Here is a 21,026-nt window from a genome sequence, read left to right as displayed (position 1 = left end):
GAATTTCGTTGATACAGTGCTCAATTTCCTTCTTCAAGGCGTGGGTGGTCGTGGGCTTGTTGGCATAAACCTTAGACTTCAAAAAACCCCAAAGAAAAAAGTCCAACGCCGTTAAGTCACATGATCTGGGCAGCCAATTCTGATCACCAAAACGGGAAATTACACGACCAGGAAATGACTCATGCAGTAAATGAATTGTTTCTCGGGCTGTATGGCATGTAGCACGTCTTGTTGAAACCACATGTCGTCCACATCCATATCTTGCAATTTAGGCACAAAAAACTGGATTATCATGTCGCGATAGTGAGCACCATTAACTGTTATTGCCTTACCGGCCGCATTTTCGAAGAAGAATGGACCGATGATGCCCCCAGCCGAAAATCCGCACCAAACAGTGACACGTTGTGGATGCATTTGTTTCTCAACAATCACTTGTGGATTTTCTGAACCCCAAATGTGACAGTTTTTTTCGATTAACGAAGCCATCAAGATGAAAATGAGCCTCATCGCTGAAGATGATTTTGTTCGAAAAATAAGCATCCACTTGTTGTTGTTCCATAATCCATTCAACGAACTCTCTTCGCTGTGCGTGGTCAGTAGGCTTCAGTTCTTGAGTCAATTGAACTTTGTAAGCATAAAGATGCAAATCTTTCCTGAGAATATGCTGTAGAGCTTCTCGAAATGCCCAATTCAAGACCACCCAATTCAAGGCCGAATTGATGTTCCTGGACTCTCTCAGCAACACTCTCACGAACTGCTTCGATGTTTTCTGTTGAATGACTTGTTGAAGGACGGCCAGAGTGTATAAGATCACCAATTGATCCAGTTTCCTTGAATTTTTTAATTAATCTTTTCACAGTTGATGAAGTTAAATTACTATTCCGACCATATTTTGTACGAAAATTGCGAACTGTAGCTGCCAAACCTTCATTATTTTTAAAATATTGCTAAACAATGAAAATGCGTTGTTCTTTCGTGTAGCGCTCCATTTTTAATAACCCTAAACTGTCAGCTGTCACACTGTCTTTTTTTTCTCGTTGACAAGACTTTACCGCAAAAATGGCGCTAAATTTAAATCTTGCGTGAATTTTGGGACACCCTTTGTAAACAGATAGCATGATATCTGAAACTTTAACATGAATAGTTCATTTCACATTTTTTGTTTGTAAATAGAACTGACCTTTCTTTGATCTAACTGAGAATTGTGAAGCAAAGTCGGATGCATTTGTGGGTACAAAATCACCATCACTCCAGACTCCCTAGCGTAAAATTAAATTAGTTTTAAGCAGTTTTAGATGAGCAGTTTCACAATCATCAAATAACTCAATTTATTATTATGTTTACAAATAATATTTTCAATATGTAATTCAATTGAGCTAAACTAAAATAAGTTTAAACTATGAATGTTTTATATTTACTGCACAATGTAAAACAGCAGTGAGAAATTGCATTACTATGAGCAAATGAGGTACAAGTGCTATACTGTTTATGTACTTATACAGCAGATACAGGAGCCTTTAGTTCAGTCAGTATAGACGAAGCCCTTTGGATGGAAAGAACTAGGTTTGATTTCTGTCAGTGACATGAGGGACGTTTATCTGGTGTCACTCTCGGTAACTCGGGTTTTTCATCCCTTAAAACAAGCAAACCAGTCCAGTGAACGAACACACACACACACACACACACACACACAAATATGGCTACAATCATAAAATAATATACTATGGCTAGGAAGGCAACAACGGGAAACCACCCTGCTCATAATCATCTCCCTAGTATGGTAGCATATAGCTAACCAGATCAGCCATATGGTGGAGAGAATAGGATAGGACAGCAAATATTGTTTTTCCTTCCTTTAAGGCTGTTTGGCCTTTTTCGTTTTTCCTTTTAGCCTTCTTCTGAGAAGTCCAAATATGTAAATCTAACCACTGCTGGAAGGCACAAGACATGTCCATAGTTTTTTTGTTCTTTTTTTCTCTCTCTCTCTTTCTATCAACAGATTTTGATATGGGAGAGCAAAAGCAGGAACCCCAAGTGGAAATAGGTCAAAGTCTGTAAAATTATTTTATAGTACAAAAGGCAAGAGGCAAACAGCTGGAGTCCGGCATGCAGAAGAAGGAGACATCCAATATACCTCCAACATATCTGGCTTGAAAAGTTCCCATGTTTGGTTTCGAGAAAGGGCTTCTTGATTATGAAAAAAGATATAAAATAAAACAGAAAACAAAATCTCCGCCTCACCCACAGTAGGTTCACAATCTTTTATGTGTTGGGAGTGACAAGAACACACACATACAGGATGCCACACCACAAAATTTATTCTGACTTGTGAAAACACATCCTTATAAAACAGAATGGATTTTTTTTTTTTTGTTTATCAATTAATAAACAAAACCATAAAAAGATGAGCATTCATGGGAATGAATTTTGTCATTCACCTGTGTGCATGGATATCAAACTCATATATGAAAGTATAGGACATTATTTATTTTATTATTATTTATTATTTTTATTTCATTATTATTATTAAAAAATTATAAAAATAATAAATAAATTTATTTATTTTTTGCAGTTGTTCTTTTCTGAGCAGATGAAATCTGTAGTCCTTTGAGGGACACTAGGTCAGAGAGATGGTTCAGGTTTGTAGGTAAGCTGTAAAAGGATGTTGACCAGCTGTCACCAATAATGCAGGAATTGGCTTAGTATACATTTTGTTTTTAGAGATATACATGAAGAAAATAGGTTTTTGCATAAAAACCAAAAAATAGTAACAACACTGCTAAACTCTCTTATATGTGACTTCATAACTACAGCAATCTCTTGATCAGTGTACCTAATGCGTTCTTTAAAACAGGCGCATTAATCGAAAATGCACTAATTGAATATAATAACCTATTGGAAAAAGTATAATTCATTCCTCAAATTTCTTTTTTGAACCTTAATTTTTTTATAAAAGAATTAAGGTATGTCTCAGAGCCTAGTTAAGCAAAACCATGAAGCTGAAAAACAATAAAACATATTCAGAATATAAATTTTATTATTCTACTTCTTAACAAAAAATTGAGCTAATATAGTTTGGGCGGGCATTTTGTTTATTTTTTTCATACAACTGACGGTACAGTCCTATTGCCTCTTCTACTCTTTCTGCAAATTTTACTGCTTCTCTCTTCATCAGGGTCAGCCTCTAAGCATTGCTGCATAAAAACTTCGATTGTACGAAAAATATTTTCAAATTGAAACAATTTGAAAATATTTTTCGTACAATCGAAGAATCTCTTTTGGCCGACTCAGTGGTTAAATTTTCTTCATATTCTTCGGGATGTTCCCGCTGTGCATCTAAATTTAGCAAGTCGGAATCACTCAATTCTTCAGAATGAGATTTAATTAACTCTTGGACATTATCATTGAAGGGGAAAAAGAAATGAAGGATGTACGAATCGGTCTCCAACCTGCAAAATCACGTGCTTTATAGATAAAATTCCCGACTGTCATACAAGCAAAATAGTTACCACTTTAAAAACTACAATGATCATAAAAGAGAAGTTAATTTTCCCACATGTAATAATAAATAACTCATCCCAGAAGACGGATTGATTACCCTATTATCGGAATGAATTCTACTTTTTTGTGACATGCACAGAAATGTCGAAGGGTCTCGAATCTGTGGGCGTATAGCAGATGACATAAATTTTGGCGGTAATAATTTGGAACATAGTATACATAATGTACATGGAAGTAGTGTAGTATGCCATTAAAAATAACTTTGTAAAATGTTTTAAAATGGTAACTACATTATTTATAACAAATTTAGTTTAATCCTTTATCCAAGTGAACCCAGACCGGTTTCAACCTTTATTGAGGTCTCCTCAGTGGGAGGCAGACCCAAACGTGGAGATACTAAGGCAGAAGCAATAGAAGAGGTCATATTTACCTATATGAGTTGCCAACAGGTGTACCACCTTATTGAAATTACTCTGGATTTAGAGAAACATTTGGGTCTGCCTCCCACTGACGAGACGTCAATAAAGGTTGAAACCAGTCTGGGTAGTGGCCTTTCCCTTAATGCATAGCAGTATACATATCCACAAGGAGATGTGCTTTGCATTATGGGAGATACTGAGAGAAGGAATGATGAGAGCTTGGTCCACCTTCGCTCGGAGTTGCACTACCTTACCTCAGTCCTGAAGATATTTTCAGGTGCAAACTTTGTTTGCTTACATTTGGATAAAGAATTAAACTAAATTTATTATAGTCTAACCAAATGAAAAATAAACTTCCAACATCTTTCTCTAAATCCAGAGTAATTTCAATAATAAGGTGGTACACCTATTGGCAACTCCTATAGCTTCTGCCTTAGTATCTCCACGTTTGGGTCTGCCTCCCACTGACGAGACTCAATAAAGATTGCAACTGGTCTGGGTAGTGGCCCTTCCCTTAATGCATAGCAGTATACATGCCTGTAAGGAGATGTGCTTTGCATTATGGGAGATACTGAGACAAGGAGTGATGAGAGCTTGGTCCACCTTTGCTCTGAGTTGCACTACCTTACCTCATTCCTGAAGATATTTTCAGTCGTAAACTTTGTTTGCTTACACTTGGATAAAGGATTAAACTAAATTTATTATAGTCTAACCAAGTTAAAAATAAACTTCCAACTAAATTATTTCATTCTAGTGAGTGATTTTTTAAAAGAGTTAGCCATAAAAATGTATAGATAGAAAATTTTTAAAATCTGTAACATTTAGAAAGGTTCTTTTTTTTTACCTAGGTATAATATATGTTAACGATACCAAGCTATTTTAAACCTGGATTTTACTCAATTTCCCAAGTAAGCAAACAGACAAATATGTCAAGTTTGCATCCGCACGTAATGCGTCTCAGTGACCTGTAAAGGTACAAGTCAAGGCAACTCTTTGGTCAAGTTGGCATAAGCTCTGATCGCTATTTACCCTTAATGCAAAGCCCATCTCTTCGAGGAGATATATGATGCTAAGCATTAAAGGCAAGGGGCCACTACTCAGACCGGTTTCGACCTTTACTGAAGTCACATCAGTAGGAGCCATGCTTAGAAATACCAAGGTTAAGTAATACAGAGTTATAAGTATTTTACCAAAATAAGTTACCAAAAGGTGCTTTGACCTTATTAAATAAAAATCTCAGGATGAGAGATAGTTGTAGAAAGTTTTTTACCTTGGGTATAATATATGTTAAAGATACCAAGCAATTTTAAATCTGATTTTTACTCCATTTCCCAAGTAAGCAAACAGACAAATATGTCAAGTTTGCGACTGCACGTAATTATTATTATTATTATTATTATTATTTTGGGCAACTCCAAGGAGTCGACAGACTCATCGAGGATTGCCCTAACATCATGTTAAGAACAACTATTCGACATTCACACAGTATCTATCATACCTCGCCTTGAACTCATTCACGGTCATAGCACCCACAACAGACTCTGGCAGCTTATTCCACTCATTCACCACTCTCCAAGTAAAAAACTTAGCTCTAACACCCCTGCTAACCACATTCTTGCCCAGCTTCCATGTATGATCCCTAGTCCTCCCACCACCAGTCCTATTCTCAAAAATATCTTCTGGATTACTCTTATAGAAACCCTTCAGTAATTTGAATGTCTCAATCATATCACCCTTTTTCCACCTATCAACTAATTTTTGCAACCCACAAATCTTCAACCTGTTCTCATAAGATTCATTCCACAGACCTGCTATCATCTTGGTCAATCTTCTCTGGATCCTCTCCACCTCCTCTGCATCAAGAAGAAACCCTGGCGCCCATATCTGGGCACAGTAGTCTAGATAGGGTCTTATCAAGGCTCAATACAGAGGAACAATAACTTGTTTGTCTCTGCTTGTTAAAGTATTTTTCAGAAGCCAAGTGATTTGATGAGCTGATTTAGCCACATTTGCGATGTGTCCCCTAAACTTCAACTCCCTATCCACCAATATTCTCAAATCCCTGGCCTCAACAACCTTCTGGAGTACAGTTCTACCAATGTAATATACTGCTGCTAATCTTCTCACCCCAAAATACATAACCTTACACTTTGCCACATTAAATTGACATCCATTTTCCTTAGCCCAGTCCTCCAAACCATCCAAATCATCTTGCAAAATTTTGACATCCTGTGCACTCACAATTGCTCTACCCAACTTTGCATCATCAGCAAACAAGTGAACGCTTCCTCTCAGATCCTTTCCTATATCATTAATGAACAAATTGAATAGCCGTCGTCCAAGAACAGAACCCTGTGGCACACCACTAGTCACAAGCCGTCTTTTGGACTCAACTCCTGAATAAACCACTCTCTGGTATCTCTCTATCAACCACCCTCCTATCCATCTCACCAACTCAATATCCATCCCCATCTGCTCTAGTTTACTGATTAGAGTTCCATGTGGTATCCTGTAAAAGGCCTTGGCAAGGTCCAGTAGAATCACTGTAAACCCATTACCCTTATCCAGTTCAGCCGTCACTGTGTTATAAAACGTGAGCAAGTTACCGAGGCATGATCTACCCTTCACAAAACCATGTTGTCCCCCATACAGTATCCCATTTTCATCTATCCAATCCTGTATTCTTCTCTTGACTAATTTCTCCAAGACCTTGACAACTATTCCTGATATGCTAATCGGTCGGTAATTTACAACAGCAGTCTTGGAACCTCCTTTATGCAGTGGAACTATTTTCCCCCTCTTTCCACCCCCTTGGGACTAACCCAGACCCGAGACTCAAATTAAACAAAATGGTCAAGGGTACTGACAATTCTTTAGTCGCTTCACGTACGACACGAGCTGGTATACCATCCAATCCCACAGATGTATTGACATTGAGGTTTTGAAATAGACTACTCACCTCCACTTCATTAACCACAATTCCCGTATAATCTATTGGTTCATTCATTTCTGCAATGTCACCACCTGGATTATATATTCTTGCAAAGTACTCACTCAGTAATTCAACTATATCAACTGATTCGGTTACCTCCCTACCATCGGCATTCTTTAAAATCATTCTGCCATATAAATTTTTTCTTTTACTTGCAATATATCGAAAAAACTGTTTGGGATTCTCTTTAGCCTACATGGCCAATGTTTTTTCATAATCCTTTTTTGCTTTTCTTACCACACTCGTTACCCTTCTGGTCTGCGCTTTATACCGTTCATGTGCCTGCCGGTCACCTTTCTCCTTAAATTCCCTCCATAGTTGTTTATTTTTTTGCAGCTCAAGCTTAGTGGTGTTATTCATCCATTTAACCCCTACTTGATTTATTATTCAGACTCTAGGTATACAGTCAGCCATTGCTTCATGCAAACACTTCTTAACCACCTCCCATGCACTATCAACTTCTAGCCTTTGCAGTTGTACATGCCATGGCACTGAACCAATCAAACTCCTAAGCTTGTCATACTTACCAGCATGATAATTCCACATGCAATTTACCCTGTCTTAATTGTAAATTCCACACCTTTAGCCACCTCCCAAGTCAAGGCCCTATGATCACTCTCACCAATTGGTGGCAACATGGTCATATTTGTTACAGCCAAATTCTCAGATGCAATTACTAGGTCAAGCACTCTCTGACTCCTAGTATTTTCCATTACATGCTGTCGCGGATAGTTATCCCTTAATAACCGCATAAAATCCAATTTAATGCAAGTCTAAGTGCCCCGCAAAGTAGTCCAAGTCAAGGCAACTCGTTGGTAAAGTTGGAATAAGCTCTGATCACTATTCTTAATATTTACCCTTAATGCAAAGCCCATCTCTTTGAGGAGATGTATGATGCTGTGCATTAAAGGCAAGGGGCCACTACCCAGACTGGTTTCAACCTTTATTGAGGTCTCATCAGTGGGAGCCAGGCTTAGAAATACCAAGGTTAAGTAATACAGAGCTTATAAATATTTTACCAAAACAAGTTACCAAAAGGTGCTTTGACCTTATTAAATAAAAATCTCAGGATGAGAGGTAGATGTAGAAAGTTTTTTTACCTTGGATACTTATAAGCTTTGTATAACTTAACCTTGGTATTTCTAAGCCTAGCTCCCCACTGATGAGACCTCAATAAAGGTCAAAACTGGTCTGGGTAGTGGCTCCTTGCCTTTAATGCATAGCATCATACATCTCCTCAAAGAGATGGATTTTCCATTAAGGGTAAATATTAAGAATAGTGATCAGAATAGTTGGAATAGTGATCTTATTCCAACTTTACCAACGAGTTGCCTTGACTTGTACTACTTTATGGGTCACTTAGACTTGCATTACGTGCAGGCGCCAACTTGACATATTTGTCTGTTTGCTTACTTGGAAAATGGAGTAAAAACCAGGTTTAAAATAACTTGGTATCTTTAACATATATTATACCCAAGGTAAAAAATTTCTACATCTATCTCTCATCCTGAGATTTTTATTTAATAAGGTCAAAGCACCTTTTGGTAACTTGTTTAGAATGACTGATGAGACCTCAATAAAGGTCGAAACCAGTCTGGGTAGTGCCCCCCCCTGCCTTTAATGCATAGTATCATACATCTCCTCAAAGAGACGGGTTTTGCATTAAGGGTAAATATTAAGAATAATGATCAGAGCATATTACAACTTTACCAACGAGTTGTCTTGACTTGTACTACTTTACGGGTCACTTAGACTTGCATTACATGCAGGCGCAAACTTGACATATTTGTCTGTTTGCTTACTTGGGAAATGGAGTAAAAACCAGGTTTAAAATAGCTTGGTATCTTTAACATCTGTAACATTTATTTTTAAGATGTATATAGGCGCACTAATCGAATTTGGGTATCAATAAAAAATGACATACTAATCGGGGGCACATTAATAGAGGGATTACTGTAATCATGTTCATTTTTTATTTTATGTTTTTTGTTTAGGAGAATACTTAGAGAAATGTTAATTTCTTGTAATGAGCCTGTGTTAAAATAATGTGGCTCATGATGCCATAATGTAATGGTATTAACCCATGTTAAATCAGTAAGTCTAATTATAAAAATAGTAAAGAATTCCAGAATTGTCATAGATGGAAATTTCCGAAGACGTGTGCGAAGAATGACATCATCATGTCCAAAGGTCAATAGGTGACCATAGTGAAGAATTCTAAGAATTGCCATGGATAGAGAATTCCAAAGACATGCGTATGTGCACAATGGAAGTCCAGGCCTATATAAGGCAAGTTGTCTAGAAAGAATTTTGTCTTTGGGTTTTCTAAATCTTCTCTTACCTGTGTCCACCATCACACCAAGTTTGCTATCGGAAGTCTAAAGAAAAGTATCATGGGTTCCAGGTCTTCTACCTGGGTCCAATGCCACATGAGAAGAATTGTGTCAATCGTCTTGAAAGGAAGGAGCTATACATTGCCAGCAAATTAATGGTCCTATAGAACAAGGGCAGAGTTGACGTCTCGGACAAAGAAGAAATTTAGCAGGAAAACAGGAACGAGTCTCATCAAGCAGAAAAAAGAATTGTAAGTAGTTATAATACTGAACAAGAATGTATGTCAAGTGTATATGTTTATGAGATAATGTATATTAATGTTGAATTAGGCTTAAACAAGGTATACCTTATATAGTCATCTAGTCAATGGGATCTAGTCCAAAGTCATCTAGTCAATGTGATTAGAGAATGTATGCAATTAACAGTTATAATATACTGGCCCCACAGCCTTAGTTGCTTTGGCCACAATTCAATCAAATCATACCATTCCAATCAAACTGGATTAGTCGGTTGAGTAGTTAGTGTATCTGCTCTCCAACCAATGGAGTTCTTTGCTTAATATCTTTTATTGTTCCATATTTTCTGTGGGTTAGAATGTTGCCATGGGCATGGACGTTTGTGACTGTCTTTAGATAAGAATGAATTTCATTATTCCATGTGAAACTGGAATAATGAAATTGTTCATTATTGTTCATGAAATTGGAGTGGCTTGAAAATTCTTCAATGCTTCAATGTTTGGTCTCTTGAGCAGGGTTTCAAAACCAGGTAAAGCATGAATAAAAAATTACAAAAATAATAAAAATAGAAAAAAAAAAAATCCTTAGTCCACCCACAGTATTAATGTATTATAGATTTACAACCTCTCATGGGTGGGAGTCACATAAAAATTTCTGAAAGTACTCTACAGTTTGTGATCAGAGAAAAGAGCTCAATCAATTTCTCTTTTGATTAGTTGGTAATTATCTTTAATGAAAAATTAATTTTATCATGTGGGAATGCAAATCCAATCATAACTGTCTCACAGTAAAGTAAAGTTTTTCCTGATATTTGCATACATTTTTTTTTAATGTACAGCATATTAACTGAAGCAAGTGAAGTTCATTTTCTACTAGAAAAAGAAAATCATGTAGCATAATGAAACAGTTTTCAAAACTATCAGAGATGCAACTTTTTTTTTCATCACTGATATTCAACTTGACATTACATTTCATTGTACAATGAAAACTATTATACTGAGGCCCTAAAAAGAGAAATTTAACCTTACTGAGATAATTTCTGCTAAATAAGTCAGATTTGGAGCTAGACATGATTTTCTATAACACTGCCACGAATTTTCTATAACAGTATTCTTCCCCAGAATTTTTTTTAGGGGGGGGGGAGAAGGAAGAATTTCGAGAGCCATTAAAGCCACCTGACTGATGTGGTTCAAGAGAGCCATGTACATCCCCAGGACTTTTCTTTTTTTTTTTTTTTTTTTTGAGATGGTATGCAATGATATGGCATATCGGCACCTTTATTAACACTGACAAGTGACATATAGATGTGGTATCATTTTATATTCTACTTTTCCTGCTAGCAAACAATGTGTACAGCCATCTATCATTTTCAAAAGAGTGCTGCACATTATTCATTTTCTTTCTTTACAAAGAAAATGAGTAATGTGCAGCATGATAAAATATTCTTGACTTCAGAGCTCAATTTTGAAATTCACTGCTGTATTTCCACTGTGTGCTGTCCAATGTCCTAATTTTCTCAAGCAACTATTTAGCTGAAGAAGTTGACTTATGCATGATGGTATACTTCTACTATACTTTCCTATGATGCAGTTCCATCGCTGCCAAGGTTCAACCAGTTAGACCAATATTTGCGATGAGAAATGATATGCTGCTACTACATCCTTTCAATAGATGATGACGCAACACCTATGTATCTTTGCTCAAGTAAGGAATATCATCAGACTCCTGATTAGGAGTCACCAATATGAATTCCACATTCTCATCTGACAGCAGATCTCCTAGCCAACCACACCCACATTCGGATGCAAGCCATGGAAAAGTTCAGAGAAAATAAAGTGATTGCTCTTGATACATCCAAGGCATTTGATCAAGTCTGGTATCACGACATTCTTACCAACTTTCCATCATTTGGTATTCCTGTTTCCCTTTGTGAATGGGTCGCAAACTTCGTATCTGGTCATTCACTGTGAATCATGGTGGATGGTTTGTTTCCTTTCAACAGATTTTTCAATTAATGTTGGTGTACTCCAGAGCTTAGTGCTGTCATATACACTCTTTCTATACATCAATGATCTTCTCTCCCTGACATCCAATTTCCTATTCACAGCTTTGTTGCTAAAAAATCCTCTCCACTCCTCTTTTCATATTCAAAAACTTTATGGTGCTCAAGAGGAGTGGATTAAAGCTGGAATATATCCATTGTTGTAAAAATGCAGATAGGAAAAAAATAAATAATAAAATAAAGAGTTGGAAAGAAGTAAATGAAAGACTAATAAGAGTAAGTCTTGAAGTACATAGGCTGGAATTTTGAATTACTAGAACCCATGCCCAATATTCTCTCTAATTTTTGCCAGCCCATGTGTACATGAAAAAAATTTTGTGCAAGTTTGCAGTTTCAGACTCAATACTTCTGAAAGTTTTTCTGCTTGGTTATACTATAAATTAAAGATGCCAAGAAATTATATTCTTGGTTTAATCCTTTATTCAAGTATAAGCAAGCAAAGTTTGCACATGAAGTAACTTCACAACTGGGTAACTCGTATATAGAGGCTAATGACTTCATATCACTTGTCTTAGTATCCTATAATGTAAAGCACATATCCTTATAGACATGTATAATGCTATGCATTATGGGAAGTGTCACTACCCAGACTGGTTTCAACCTTTGAGGTCTCATCTTGCTCTTCACTGAGGTATAAGGAAATATGAATTGTGCATTACTTCAACCTTGGTATCACTTCTCGGTCTGGCTCCCATTGGTGAGACTTCAATAAAGGTTAAAACCAGTCTTGGTAGTGACCCTTCCTATAATGTACAGCATTATACATGCTCGTAAGAATATGTGCTTAGCATTATGGGATACTAAGGCAAGTGATGTGAAGTCGGATTGGCAGAGATGAGATGGACATCATCTGGAGAGATCAATGGATGCGAAGTAATATGGTCAGGATATGACACCATGCACGAAGCAGGAGTTGGCTTTCTTCTCAGCAAAAGAGCTCGAGAGGCACTGTTAGGCTACAAACCAGTTAATGAACGAATCATAGTAGCAAGATTTCAGGCAAAGCCATTCAACATATCAATAGTCCAGATATATGCACCCACATCTGACAGCACAGATGAGGCTATTGACTTATTCTACAAAGATCTGACAGAGACAATAGAAACAATACCAAAGCAAGATGTGCTAATTATTGAAGGAGATTGGAATGCCAAAGTTGGAATAGATAATGATGGTTGGGAAAAAGTCATGGGAAAATATGGTTTCGGAGAAAGAAATGAACGAGGTGAAAAATTGTTAGAATTTGCTGTGGACCACAAGATGATGATGATGATCTGTAACACAAGATTCCAACAAAAGGAGTGTAGAAAATGGATGTGGCGATCAAATGATGGGAAAACCAAAAACATGATTGATATGATTATGATTAAAAGAAAATGGATAACATCAGTACAGCAATGTTGAACTTTTCAAGGAGTGGATATAGACTCGGACCATAGTTCAGCGATTGCAAACATCAAGATGAAATTAAAAAAGAAATATAAACCCCAACATCAGAATAGAAGAGATACAGTACGAATAAGTGAAGCAGAAATAGGAAGAAGATACAGAACAGTGTTAGCAGAGAAACTTAAGTGTGGAGAAAGAAAAAAACTCGAATTTAAGAGTGAAAAGAGTAATGAAGGCGATAGAAGATGCAGTTGAAGAAACAGTACCAGAAGAAGAGAAGATCAAGAAGAAATGAATTACACAAGAAACACTGAAGTCAGTACAGAAGAAAAGAATGTTGAAGATAAGAAGGGATACATCAGAACAAATAGAAGTGCAATATAGAAGAAAGTGTAATGAGGTGAAAAAAGCAGTTAGAATGGATAAAATCAAATGGTTAGAAGCCCAATGCAACAATATAGAACAGTACTATGGACAGCATAAAACAAGGGAGGTATACAAAATGATCAGAACCATTAATAGAAAGTGGCAACCAAAACAGACACACATTAAAGATGAAAAGGGCAAAGTATTGATGAATAAAGAAAACATTGTACAGTGGTGGACAAGATACTGTAGTGAGTTATATGAAGAAAAACTAGATTCAGATAGCATTGGGAAACTCACTGAAGAATTGAAGCAATATCACCACCAGGTAATGAGCATGATATGCACATTTTAAGAGGAGAGGTAGAAAAAGCAACAGGATGGCTAAAACACAACAAGAGTCCTGGTAACGATAACATTACTGGAGAAATGATTAAATATGGTGGTGAAAGTATGGTTACAGAAATGCACCAACTATGTAATATGGTATGGAAAGAAGGGAAAATGCCAGAGGAGTGGGTGAAATCAATACAAGAAAGGAAATAAGCTAGAATGTAAAAATTATAGAACAATTGCCTTGATAAGTCACCTTGGTAAAGTGATGATGTTCATATTGACAGAAAGACTGAGAACACAATTGGAAGCATACCTTGCAGTCGAGCAAGCAGGATTTAGGAAGGATAGAACTACAATTCAACAGATTTTGACAATGAGGCTAATAGCAGAGAAAGCTAGGAGAAAAACCAAAAACATATATACTGAGAAGAACATGAAACAAAAGATACAAGTGGATGGAGCTGATATAGAAAATGTAGAACAATTCACATATTTGGGAAGTAAACTGACATATGACTTGGACTGTAAAAAAGAAATAAAGATCAGGATTGCAAAGGGAAGAACAAATCTGAAGGCCATGGATAACATCTGGAAAAGTAAAGTGATCAGTCTGCAAACAAAACTAAGAGTATTGGAAACATGCATCTTCAGCGGTGTACTGTACGGATTTGAAACTTGGGTAATAAATAAGGAATCAAGAAAAAGAATTCTGTCATTTGAAAGAAGTTGTTACAGGAAGATTCTAAGAATAGGATGGGTACAGAAAATCACCAATGAAGAGCTCTATCAGAAGATGCAACCAAAACAGGATCTAATGCAGAAGATTATAAAACGGAAGCTGCAATTATTTGGACACATCTGTAGAATGAGTGAGGACTGGAAGATAAAGACATTTATGTTTAGTATTTTGGATGGTTTAAACCGAAGAGGTAGACCATACAGAGAATGGATAGACGATATAAAAAACTGGTGTGGAATGGGTGTACAAAAACTGCAACACTGTGCACTAGACAAAGAAAGGTGGAAGAAGATAGTGAAACAGGCATCAGACATCAATGGGCAGTGAGCCCATGATTCGTGATAATGATGATGAAGGCAAGTGATGTGAAGTCATTAGCCTCTATATACGAGTTGCCCAGTGGTGAAGTTACTTCATGTGCAAACTTTGTTTGCTTAGACTTGGATAAAGGATTAAACCAAGAATATAATTTCTTGGTATCTTTAATTCATAGTATAACCAAGTGGGAAAACTTTCAGTATTTTATGGAGTTGAAAGGTTTCAAGGTCTCTGTAATGTATGATTGCAGAGAGTATAATGACTTATGGATGTAAGTTAGATTCATTGATATTCAAAGAATATAAGAAGAAGTTGTGGAAAAGGATTACATCAAACTAAGGATGAGAGCTGCAACATGGATCTTCACTTGATTGGAAGCAGAAGCGTCTAACATGAAGAGAATGGAGGCACATACCTCGAAATGGTATGGACACATCCAGAAAATGAGAGAAGAATGATGGCTTCCAGAAGGGTGTTGAAGAGGAAGTCCAAAGGTTACAAGAATGGAATATGAAAACAGGTAACTGCAGACAACCATAAAAAGAGACATAAAAGCGTCAAGTCAATTTTTGTTACTATGTCGTTCACTCAATACAACATCCAAAGTGCATTTTTATTCTTAGCACTTGCTCTGGATAAAAAAAATTGAAATACCACTTTTCTGTTTGATGAATTTTCCAAAATTATTCAAATAGAAAAAATCAACATGCTTATTGAATTGAGCATGGTGTCTAGTTTCTAGGCAACTGAAGTAGTGAAAGTAACTGATATATGATACAAAATCACCAAAAGAACAAAACAAATTTGGACACTTTTGATCACTGATGCACGTGAAGTCATATTTGATGATCAAGTTACTGTCACTTCCTGCTTGTTCAGGAGGAGAAGGTAACTTTTCTACATTTAGTTCTTTCAAAGTCTAATTCAGACACCCCTCCCCCACCCAGTTGTTGATTTTCAGTGCAAATTTAGGTCAATGATAATGTTTCTGTTTCAAGCTACACATGATATGCTTTTGTTCAGACTATCTTCATATGTTGAAAAACCAAAGCTTGCATAGTGGGTGGAGATTTATAACAGAATAGGGAGATAAGAAGGAAGAACAAAGGTGTGGTGGCAATATCTCTTTTATCTTTATCATATCTTTCTAAATTATATGAAACCATTTTAATAAAACAATCTTATGGATATTATTATTATTCCTGACACCTCCAAGGAGTCTGAAGACTCATCGCGGGAGGACACCTACAACTGTCTCAACCACTGAAGTAACTATAAAGATAAAAATATAACGTGACATTTTTTAATTTTAAAGGTGGTTTAAAAGTGGCATTAAGATTGTAATGGTGTAGGATTCTACCAATTTTCTCTGATAACTCCCCAATGTATGGGACAGCCATGGTTCCACTATAATCCATATTATTATTTGATGAAGTTTTATGAAGAACCCTATCAATAGTATTTCTGCTATAGCCATTATTTACAAATGCATTACTAATAATTCTTAATTCCTGTTCAAGAGCTTGTCCATCAGAGCAAACTGCCACAGCACTGTCCCTGAGGGTGCCAATGACTCCAAATTCCTGTGAAATAGCAGTGATATGAATGAGCATGTATACATTGGCTGGCATGTGCAGATTTGCAGTAAACAGTGAAGGATAGACAACCTGAGGGAAGATGTGTGACCAGTGAATTCAGGAAAAGGATTGAGTTCTGATTTTCAATTTCGTTGGATATGTTGATGATGTTTTTGTTGTCTGGCCACATGGTCGCCAAGATTTGGATACATTCCTTGTCCACCTGGGTGCATGCAATTTACTATCGACATTGCTACAGAGCAAAGGAATCAAGAGCACATTGCCCAAAAATCTCCATATAGTATGCAGTATGCAGACAAAGAGGGTCGCAAGGAAACCTGCTCTGCAGTAGGAGAACTGTGCCACTGATTGGGACATCCGAAAAAAGGGCAGAAATGCCAAAACTGATCAATAAATCATCTCGCCGAGTGTTATGTTTTCAACCCTTCATAAAGCACTGCATGTCCTCCATACAGGAGGGGGGGAGAGGAAATGACCCACTAACACCCTGAGCACTGACGTTAATTTCTTGGCTAGGTGATAATTAGGGTTGTCTATTCCCTCAACTAATGGCCGAAGCCGAACATTATGATTGGGTCATTGTGTACCTTGGGAACACCATATATTCCGGGAGGATGGGCACAATGGGGTATAAGTTTTTTTTAACAGTGTGTAAAGGCCAAGAAGTGATGGACTTAAGTAATTTCACAGTTTCTTTCTTTATCCTGTTTGTCGGATTATAGTTCACAAACTGATAGGTGCTGTTATCGGAGACTAGTTGATTCATCTGATGGATCTAAGTTGATCTGTCAAGGATGACCCTTTGAATTACCTTTGTCCGATTTTGTTATAATTATATCTTGATTAGCTTTTAATGACTTGATTTCTGCTGGTTATGTTTTTGTAAGATTACTACATATGGTTTTCTTTTTATTCAACACATTGCTGGTTTCTAGACGAATTTTTATCAGCTATATTATTTGGAAGAGACTTAATGCCTCTTTCTATGTGGTATATAACATCCAGTTCATTAACGGTTCTAGGTGGGAAGTTTAGGCCTTTATCATGTAATGCAGGTTGACTGTTATTTAAGGTGTGGCTAGATAGGTTGATCACATTACTATTGTTTGCATGTGGTTGGTCGCTCCTCATCTCATATGTTTGTTGTTCACGGTTGGAGTTGTTTGCCGAGGAAGAGATATCCTGATTGGTAAGATTTGTAGGATTGGCATTCAAATTTCGCTGTTGTTTTAAAGTATGACATTTGGACTCAAGTTTGTCTTTATTACTTTCCAGAATATGTTTAGTTGAATTATCACTGATTCTTTCAAGCATATTCAAAATATCCAGATTCATATAACTAGAGAGAGTTCAGACTGTAAATTTAAAACTTGATTTTGGGTCACTGCTGGATTTTTGCAGACTGCTTGAATTTGTTCTCTAAGAATTGCTTTCTGGGGCACTCAAGGGTCAGAGCTGTATAACTGAGAGGAGACCACCACATAGCCTTTAAAGGAATGCGGAGAACCAACCATGGCTTCTGACCTAATATGCAATCCTCATTTCTCGTGGTGCACCCTGTTGGGTATCTACCTGGATACTGAATGAACAAGGATAGGCTGGCAATTTGGGATTTAGCCGACCAAATTGTAATTCTTATTGGCTTACACCAAATTACAAAGTGATGGTAAAACATGACAAAATTTCATTCCGGCCGGGGCGTTGCCCGGTTAAACAAGGCCCCTGTTGTTTTCACCAGGGAACCAGGGTGAACAGCAAAAAGTCAGCTACTGGAACAAATCTGAAAAAACACCCCAACTCAACATCACCAGAGTTAAAGATCGATAAAATCAACATAAGAAGCCTGAATGGCAAAGAAATGGAGCTAGCTGAGGAATTAGATAAGTACCAGATCGACATAATAGTTGACTGAAACAAAAAAGACAAAAACTGGTGAGATACTTCTGAGCAATAAATACAAAATGTTATATTCAGGCAATGACAATCAAGGAAAAGAAGGAGTAGCCATTGTATTCAACACTAAATATGAGGCTAGTCTTCTTGAATTGCAGGCAGTCTCAAGTAGAGTGATGTGGGCAAATATCAGAATGGGGAACTGGACAATGAGACTTATTTGTGCCTATGGTCCCATAGAAGATTCTACTAAGGTAGAAGTGGAGGAATTTTTTGAGGATTTAGAGAAAGCATCTGACACAATGAAAAAGGAAAAGTTAATCCTTGTTGGGGATCTAAATAGCAGAGTAGGAAATGATTGTCAGACATACAAAAATAAATTTTGAAAATTTGGAGAAAAGAACAAAGCTAATAATAATGGCAAATACCTGTTCGATTTCTGCTCAAGACATGGATTGGTTATTACTAACACCATGTTCCAACATAAAAATGTGCACAAATTCACATGGAGAGAAGAGGCAATGAATAAGAAAAGTCTCATAGACTATATTATTGTTGATAGTGATGTTTTTCCACTGGTGTAGGACACCAGAGTGTATAGAGGATTTGAAATTGGAAGTGATCACTATTTAGTCTTGAGCAGAATAAAATTGAATTTCATATCGAAAAGAATAACATGTAAGAAAGTTTTAAAGCGAATAAAAGTTGAGCAGTACTCAGATGTGAGCTGTAGACTAAAATACACAAACATCATTCAAGAAAAAATTGAAAGAGTTTGAGAATAGGAACCAAACTTTAGAGATTCAGTGGCAAGCATTGGAGAACACCCTGATTGATTCAGCTAGAGAGGCATGTGGTGAGGTTGTCTGCAAGGATAGAAAAATCAAAACTCCATGGTGGACACAGGAAGTTAAAGAGGCAGTGAAGGAAAAGAAAGCATATCAAAAGTTGCTGGCAAATAAGTCACCTTATGCTCTTAGAGAATACAGAGACAAATGTAAGAAAGCTAAACACTGTGTAAAACTAACTAAACAAAAGTCATGGGAGGACTTTGGCAAGAACATAGAAAATAAATATCAAGAAGGTGGCAAAATATTTTCGAGGTTGTTGAAGAAGCTTAGAAATGGAGGAAAGAGTACTGTAAAATGAGTTTAGAGATGATAAAGGTGACATGAAAACGGGAGAAAAAGATATCCTTGAAGTATGGAGTAATTACTTCGAGAAATTGCTAAATGAAACAAGCAGTGATAGCACAGTGGTAAAAAACACTCTGCAGGCATACAGTCAGGAATACATATCCATACTTAAAGTAGAAAAATCCATCAAAGGCTTGAAATGTGGACAGGCAGCAGGAATAGATGATATTCGACCAGAAACGCTGAAATATTGTAGTATAAAAGTCTTGCAGTGGCTGCACTGCATAATTCAGAAGGCCCGGACAGATGGACGAATTCCCGATGATTGGAGTAGAGCTCAGATAGTACCCATATATAAAAAGGGAAATAAAACCGAATATGAGAATTACAGAGGTATTTCCCTACTGGGTGTTACTGGTAAGATATATGCCAGTATATTTGAGAAACGGCCGAGAAGAATTGCAGAAGGAAAGCTTGGTGAAGAACTAGCTGGATTCAGGCCAAATAGAAGCTGTCAGGATCAGATCTTCACTTTACGACAAATAGTCGAGAAAGCATGGGAATATAACAAAGATCTGTATTTAAGTTTTGTCGATTTGGAAAAGGCATATGACAAGGTGCCAAGAGAGAAGCTATTCAATACACTGCAGTTATATGGTGTCAATGGGGTATTATATCAAGCAATACTTAGTCTTTATTTGAGTTGTAAGTCAGCAGTTAGAATTGAAGGAAGTACAGGAAGATGGTTTAATATTAAATCTAGTGTGAGACAAGGATGTACATTATCCCCTCTGTTATTCATTATCTATATGGATCACATTATGAAGGAAAGTGGTATTAAACCTGGTATGAAAATTGGAGATGTTAATGTCAGCTCTTTGCTTTATGCGGACGATGTTATACTTATCAATAAATCCACTATGAGTCTGCAAGATTCCTTGACTAAAGTGAATAACTGTTGTAATAGATATGGTATGAAGGTTAGCAATAAAAAGACAAAGACAATGAAAATAGGCAGAATCAGTGAAAATGTCAACTGCATTGTGAAGGGAGAACCTGTGGAACAAGTAAAACATTTCACCTACTTAGGGACGATTTTTAGTGAAGATGGTAAATTAAATATGGAAAAAGACAACAGAATCAATAAAGCTGGTATAGCTGGAAGTCAGTTGAATAAATTCATATGGAATAAGAGAGAAATTAGTCGGAACACTAAATTAGCTGTATACAAGACAGTGTTCAAACCAGTTTTAATTATGGATCTGAGAGCTGGGTCAGAAGTAAAACACTTGACCAAAGACTAGAGATCACAGATATGAGAATCCTGAGAAAGATTAGAGGCGTAAACAGATGGCATCAATGGGAATATCATATTAAAAACGAGGATATTAGGAAAGAACTTGGCTTTGTCAGCATCCAGGAATGCGTTAGCAGAGCTAATCTCAGGTGGTATGGTCATTTAAACAGAATTGGCGAGGAAAGATTGGCAAAACAGGTGTTCTCTGCCAGGTTGGCAGGAAAACAACACAGAGGAAGACCCAGATATAGGGGGATTGATACAGTACAAAGTGCCTTAGATTAGAGGATAGAATATAAGATCTGATAATATTGGATCTTGACAAGTAACAGACTGATCTAGAGAAAAATTGTAGATAGGAAGTTAGTAATGATGTAAATTTGTCATGTAGTACTATCATATCCTGTACA

At 36.8% G+C, this 21,026-nt stretch overlaps 1 protein-coding gene across 1 annotated transcript in view; it reads right to left on the bottom strand.

Moving 5' to 3' along the window:
- The window catches only part of PNPase (polyribonucleotide nucleotidyltransferase 1), a 440,058-nt gene that overhangs the window by 13,946 nt on the left and 405,086 nt on the right, over positions 1 to 21,026 (bottom strand). Inside the window, exon 22 of the mRNA XM_090395838.1 lies at positions 1,181 to 1,259. Within this exon, the coding sequence (XP_090251964.1) occupies positions 1,181 to 1,259 (79 nt within the window). The remainder of the gene's footprint in view (positions 1 to 1,180; positions 1,260 to 21,026) is intronic.

The sequence above is a fragment of the Typopeltis vanoorti genome, chromosome 7 (genome assembly GCF_054136105.1).
Source record: "Typopeltis vanoorti isolate ZY-2024b chromosome 7, IOZ_Tvanoo_1.0, whole genome shotgun sequence".
Classification (NCBI taxonomy): domain Eukaryota; kingdom Metazoa; phylum Arthropoda; class Arachnida; order Uropygi; family Thelyphonidae; genus Typopeltis; species Typopeltis vanoorti.
Note: the sequence above shows the minus strand (reverse complement) of the source record. Positions and strands in the feature narration are given on the sequence as shown.